General features: G+C 44.5%; 1 protein-coding gene across 1 annotated transcript in view; it reads right to left on the reverse strand.

Moving 5' to 3' along the window:
- The window catches only part of foxp1b (forkhead box P1b), a gene marked incomplete at its 3' end in the record, with an annotated part of 40,818 nt that overhangs the window by 7,612 nt on the left and 25,706 nt on the right, over positions 1 to 7,500 (reverse strand). Inside the window, 3 exon segments of the mRNA XM_080548474.1 lie at positions 65 to 134; positions 1,757 to 1,926; positions 4,874 to 4,975. Coding sequence (XP_080404600.1) covers positions 65 to 134; positions 1,757 to 1,926; positions 4,874 to 4,975 — 342 coding nt within the window.

Consider the following 7,500-nt stretch of genomic DNA (forward strand, 5'->3'; position numbering starts at 1 on the left):
CTAGTTAACATGATAACATGATAACATGATAACTCATTAACATGTTTCAGGTGTTTCAGGTTACCTGGAATGCTGCTGACAGCGCCGGGCCGTAGCCCAGGTTAGTCTGGATGTTCTTCACCAACGCCGGACTTCTGGGACAACAAACACACGTTAACTACGACCTAACACAGGTTAAACTACAACCTAACACAGGTTAACTACAACCTAACACAGGTTAACTACACCCTAACACAGGTTAACCTACACCCTAACACACGTTAAACTACACCCTAACACACATTAACCTACACCCTAACACAGGTTAACTAACACAGGTTAACTACACCCTAACACAGGTTAACCTACACCCTAACACAGGTTAACCTACAACCTAACACACGTTAACCTACAACCTAACACACGTTAACTACAACCTAACACACGTTAACTACAACCTAACACTGGTTAAACTACAACCTAACACACGTTAACTACAACCTAACACACGTTAACTACAACCTAACACACGTTAACCTACAACCCAACACAGGTTAACTACACCCTAACACACGTTAAACTACAACCTAACACAGGTTAACCTACACCCTAACACAGGTTAACCTACAACCTAACACAGGTTAACCTACACCCTAACACACGTTAACTACAACCTAACACACGTTAAACTACAACCTAACACAGGTTAAACTACAACCTAACACAGGTTAAACTACACCCTAACACACGTTAACCTACAACCTAACACACATTAACCTACAACCTAACACACGTTAACCTACAACCTAACACACATTAACCTACAACCTAACACACGTTAAACTACAACCTAACACACGTTAAACTACAACCTAACACACGTTAACCTACAACCTAACACACGTTAAACTACAACCTAACACACGTTAACCTACAACCTAACACACGTTAAACTACAACCTAACACACGTTAAACTACACCCTAACACACGTTACCCTACAACCTAACACAGTTTGTTTGTAGCTGTACATCTGATCTGAAGACATTTGTGACACGGTGTGGTGAAAAGGTCTGCATGTCGGCAAGTCTCAAGTCGCGCAAATGACCCAAAAGTCTAATTAAGTGTTGAAGAGCCACTCGATATAACAAACAACAGCTTTAGGATCACTAAATACTTATAATTACTACTTATACTTATACTTATAATTACTAACTATCGTCTGCCGTCCTGCTTCGTACTGGGTTACTTGGCTCGTAAACAAACGTACGTTTTAGGACGTGTTCAAAAGCAAGGACTGTGTGTCATCTAGTTAGCATGTGGTGATGTGCTAAACATGCAGTTAGATGTTCATAGCGAAGTTATTTCTTAGCCGCTAGCTAGCTCGCTATCGCTGCGATGGTTGCACACGCGTCTGTTTTGATTCAGAGAGATTTTCTCTGCTTCTCAGTTTGAGGTGCACCAAACGTTCAGATATGTTCAGGCACATCTTCTTCATCTACCTTCGAGCTGCACTTTAATAATCACAGACCTTTTCACCAGACCCTGTCACATTTCATCACACGACAAAAACCACACAATCTTTACAAACAAGTCATTGGAAAAGTGAAACAGGTTGATGTGTGAATGTGTGTGTGGTGACAGCATGATGTATGAAGAGCTGGACATGAAAGCAGGATGGTAACACAGCGGCAGAGAGGCATGCAGGTGTGGAGGGGGGAGGGGAGGGGGGGGGCTTAGGGAGGGAGGGAGGCGGGCAGGGGGGGGTCAGTGCTTACTGTACGAGCAGACTGGCAAAGTTCTCGTCAGCGGTGTGCTTCCGAGGGCGGCCTCGCTGTATGTGCCTCCCGCGCTTAAACTCCTCATCATCAACAGTCCAATAGGACCCACACTCATCCTCTACTCTCACAAAGCACTTATGCAGGGAAAGGTTGGTGCGAATGGCACCCTGGGAGGTGGACAAGCCAGCAGCGTCAGATGCAGGGGGACACACAACACAACACAACAGGACAGGACGGACGGACAGACAGACATCAGTCACAGACAGACAGACAGACAGACAGGGCGACAGGGGAAGGAGAGAAGGGTGAGGACCAATACAATGAAAATAAAGCATAAGCCAATGTGGTTATGGCGCATCACAGAGGAAGGAGGAGGATCTCGGGGGAGGTGGGGGGGTTGGGGGGGAGGGAGGGTCACGCCAAGCCAAGCCAAAGCAAGCAGGGCCGCTCAGCCACCGTGGCGACAGACAATGAGATGAGGAACAGGAGCAGCAGATGGATCAACATCACATCCCCCGGGCCACCCAGGGTTAGGGCTAGGCAGGCGGGCGGGGCCACACCCACCCAGGGCAGGGTCACACCTACCCAGGGCATGGCCACACCTACCCAGGGCGGAGCCACACCCACCCAGGGCAGGGTCACATCTACCCAGGGCAGGGTCACACCTACCCAGGGCAGGGTCACATCTACCCAGGGCAGGGCCACACCCACCCAGGGCAGGGCCACATCTACCCAGGGCAGGGCCACACCCACCCAGGGCAGCCACTAAGCCTCACACCTACCCACTGATCTTTTGAGGCCGTCTCTTCTGGAACTCTAGCTCGTCCACAGTCCAAACGGCCCCTTTTACGTTTTCTACTCGAACAAAACACTTGTGAAGACTAAGATTATGCCGCACTGCGTTCTGCAGTTCATGTAGAAAGAGAGAAAAGTACAGCAGCTATCAGTATATATAGATATATATGTACAATATCTATCAGTATATATATGTACAATATCTATCAGTATATATATGTACAGCAGCTATCAGTATATATATATGTACAATATCTATCAGTATATAGATGTACAATATCTATCAGTATATATACAGTATGTACAATATCTATCAGTATATATATGTACAATATCTATCAGTATATACAGTATATGTACAATATCTATCAGTATATATATACGTAGTATCTATCAGTATATATATGTACAGTATCTATCAGTATATACTGTATATGTATAAAGAATATCAGCACCAGAATATCTTAAAGATCTTGTGCTAGCATATCAGCCCAATAGAGCTCCCAATAGAGCTCTCAGGTACCACATGTACAAAAGAAGAGATTTGGTGAGGCTGCATTCTCATTTTATGCTCCAGATTGTGGAATGCACTGCCAGTTTACATTAGGGATGCAACCTCAGCAAATATGTTCAAGTCAAGACTAAAAACCCATCCTTTTAATATTGCCATTTAATATTCAAATGACTAAATAATTAAATGATGATTATATAATGATTGAAGCACTTTGAGCTGCAACGTTTGCAGGAAAAGTGCTATACAAATAAAGGTTTTTATTATTATTATTATTATTATTATTATTATTACAGTATCTATCAGTATATATATATATATGTACAGTATCTATCAGTGTATATATATATGGCTAATAATAAACATTTCATATCAAAGAACAAACATTTAGACTGGCATCTATAACAAGATCTAGACATAACACAATATGATTACCCATCTTCCCAGAAGTAAATTGCTTTCAATTTTTTTCAAAATGACTAAAACAGACCATAAATATTTTCCTGTTACTATGGTAATGGTTTCATTTCAACCAACATCCTTTTCCCAACATCATTCACAAAGCAGTAATTCACCATGAGCCGTTTGTGATTAAAACACAAACGCAGAACAAAACAAAACCCCCTTGGTCAAATAAACCTGACATCCACTCTGTCAGTTCCAGATATGCTTCTGCTATAAGTGAATCATAAAAGGAGAGACACATTTCTAAAAGCTTTCTAACTGCTGGGGTGTGTTATTTCTCTCTCCAGCAGAGCGTGTGTGCGGCTATGTGTGTGTGTGTGTGTGCGTGTGTGTGTGGCTATGTGGGTGTGTGTGTGTGTGTGGCTATGTGGGCTACCTCTCCTAAATAAACCCTCTGGGCCACACACACGTGTGAGGCAGGGTGAGGCAGGGTGAGGGGGAGGGTGAGGGGGTAGGGGTGGACTCTGGGAGACTGTGTACGCAGCGCCCCAGTCATGTCACTGCTATATTGAGTGTCTGTGTGACTGCATGTGTGTGTGGGAGGGGGGGGGGGGGGGGGGGGGGGTGTGTGTGACGGCATGTGTATACAGTAGGTAGCTGTGTGTGTGGGTGTGTGTCTGCCTGTGTGTGTGTGTGTGTGTGTGGGTGTGTGGGGGGGTGTCTGTGTGTGTGTGTGTGTCTGTGTGTGTGTGTGTGTCTGTGTGTGTGTGGAAGGGTTGTCAGTGGGCAGTGGAGCAGCAGGTAAGGAGGAGGACAGTGACGGGGGGGGGGGTCCTACCTCACAGCTGCACTGTGGTACGTTAAACAAGCTTTCAATGCTTCATCACTCTCTCTTCTCTTTCTTACTCTCCTCTCCTCCTCTGCCTCTCCTCTCCTCTCCTCTGCCTCTCCTCTCCGTGTCTGTGTGTGTGTGTCTGTGTGTCTGTGTGTGTGGCCCAGTGGAAAATAGAAGAAAAAAAAAACAGTTCTCAGTTGAACTTCGGTGGGAGGGTCTGGGCCAGCGTGTTTGGCAGGGTGGTACGTAGTGTTAAAGCGTGCCACCCACCAACAACACATCTCCAACTATTAACTGGAGAGGTTTCTTTATAAGAATGCACATTTTCCTCCACCGTGTCTCTGAGGTAACAGTGTTTGTGTAAGGGGCGGGTCTCTCTCACACAGACACAGTTCGGAATCGGGGTAAAGACTCATTTTGTGTATTTAAAGTTCTATCTATTTTACTGTAGTTTAACTCTCCCGACATCGACACCCCCTCCCTCTCCCTCCCTCTCCCTCCCTTCCCTCCCTCTCCCTCCCTTCCCTTCGTGTGAGTTTAAGGAGGAGGAGAAGAAGGGTTGTGTTACCTTCCATGTTGCCGCGTTGCGCCTGAAATATGCAAACATCCGCGTGAACCAGTTATAGATCTCGTTTAGTGTTAGCTGCCGTTCTGGAGACTCCAGGATTCCCTGGGAGGAGGAGGAGAGAGAGACAGACGTTTAACATTTCCACAGAGCTCGCTGGGTTTCTCTGCGTACCACATGTACAAAAGAAGAGATTTGGTGAGGCTGCATTCTCATTTTATGCACCCAGATTGTGTCTCACTGCCAGTTTACATTAGGGATGCAACCTCAGCACATATGTTCAAGTCAAGACTAAAAACTCATCTTTTTAATATTGCCTTTAAATTACTAAATAATTAAATGATGATTATATAATTATTGGAGCACTTTGAGCTGCGACGTTTGCAGGAAAAGCAGGCCCAAACAGGCCCAAACCCTTAAAATATTTAAATCTAAGCTAAAAACCTTAATGTTTTGCACCAGTTATGATTAAACACAAACACTTCTATCAATGTATTTTTTTCCATTAACTATTGTCTTTTTAAATGTTTTATCTATTTACTTCTTATATTTGCTTTTATTCATTGTAATTTTTATTTTCTTATGCTCCTCTTGCTGTATTTTTAAATAATGCATGTAAAGCACTTTGAATTGCCCCTGTTGTATGAAATGTGCTATACAAATAAACTTGCCTTGCCTTGCCTATACAAATAAAGTTATTATTATTATTATTATTATTATTATTTAATTCCCTCAGAACAAACATCTACTATTCACACGTGGCGTCCAGATTGTGTGTTCTAGTGTTCTTGTGTGTAATTTTTTCCCACTCATATTTTTCTTTTCTCTTTATTGTGACAGAGACAGTAGAGGTTTGACAGGAAGGATGAGAGAGAGAGAAGGGATGACATGCAGGATGTGTCCGCGGCCGGAATCGAACCGGGAACCCTGCGGTTACCTGGTCAACACTTAGTCCCCTACGGCCTACGCCACCTCAGCGCCCCGTGTCTCTCAGACCCCAGACAGCAGAGTTTCTCAGTCTCCTCTGTCTCCTCAGTCTCTCTGTCTCCTCTGTCTCCTCTGTCTCTCTGTCTCCTCAGTCTCTCTGTCTCCTCTGTCTCTCTGTCCTGCCACGCGTACGCACCCCTGGCTCTCTGCCTCTCTGTTTACGCAGAGCTCTCTGTCTCTCATTCCAATGTGCACATTTGAATATGTTCCTTTTGTCAGTGTAAATGAAGGGAAGTATTTCTCCCATTTCTCAGGCAGATTACGGCCCTGGCAATTATGTCCGGCTCAGATTAATTCCTGAGATCCCAGATTACTGGGGGGCCGGGGATGGGTAATTGACTGGCCATCTTTAAGCAGGTTCATCCAGCTACTGTTGTGTGAAATGAATTTCAACAATAATCACATCCTCTGTGCTTTAATCAAAAGCAATTGTTATATATGGCCGTTTTCCGAGAGTCCCGCACGCATTCTTGCACTCATTTGCAGATGGTTAATCTTCTGCTGCGACGTCTAAATTGTATTTGAAATGTAACAAGGAGGGTTAGAGAGGAAAGTGGAAAATAAGAAATAAGCAGTTTGTGTCTGGGGTGAATATTTCTGTCCTGCGAGGCTCGTTACCCCTGTTAACGACCGGACCCACTGGAGCAGATTAAGAGGCTGTTCCTATGGTAACAGATTAAGGGGCTGTTCCTATGGTAACAGATTAAAAGGCTGTTCCTATGGTAACAGATTAAAAGGCTGTTCCTATGGTAACAGATTAAAAGGCTGTTCCTATGGTAACAGATTAAGGGGCTGTTCCTATGGTAACAGATTAAGAGGCTGTTCCTATGGTGACAGATTAAGAGGCTGTTCCTATGGTAACAGATTAAAAGGCTGTTCCTATGGTGACAGATTAAGGGGCTGTTCCTATGGTGACAGATTAAAAGACTGTTCCTATGGTAACAGATTAAGAGGCTGTTCCTATGGTGACAGATTAAAAGACTGTTCCTATGGTGACAGATTAAGAGGCTGTTCCTATGGTAACAGATTAAGAGGCTGTTCCTATGGTAACAGATTAAGAGGCTGTTCCTATGGTGACAGATTAAAAGGCTGTTCCTATGGTAACAGATTAAGAGGCTGTTCCTATGGTGACAGATTAAAAGACTGTTCCTATGGTGACAGATTAAGAGGCTGTTCCTATGGTGACAGATTAAAAGCGTTAGCAGTTAGCAGCTCAGAGCGGAGGCTACGTACCTGTCTGATTAGCTAGGCTACGTACCTGTCTGATTAGCTAGGCTACGTACCTGTCTGATTAGCTAGGCTACGTACCTGTCTGATTAGCTAGGCTACGTACCTGTCTGATTAGCGAGGCTACGTACCTGTCTGATTAGCTAGGCTACGTACCTGTCTGATTAGCGAGGCTACGTACCTGTCTGATTAGCTAGGCTACGTACCTGTCTGATTAGCTAGGCTACGTACCTGTCTGATTAGCGAGGCTACGTACCTGTCTGATTAGCGAGGCTACGTACCTGTCTGATTAGCGAGGCTACGTACCTGTCTGATTAGCGAGGCTACGTACCTGTCTGATTAGCTAGGCTACGTACCTGTCTGATTAGCTAGGCTACGTACCTGTCTGATTAGCGAGGCTACGTACCTGTCTGATT

This window comes from Nansenia antarctica, assembly GCF_963989245.1.
Source record: "Nansenia antarctica genome assembly, chromosome: 18".
In the NCBI taxonomy this organism is placed as follows: domain Eukaryota; kingdom Metazoa; phylum Chordata; class Actinopteri; order Argentiniformes; family Microstomatidae; genus Nansenia; species Nansenia antarctica.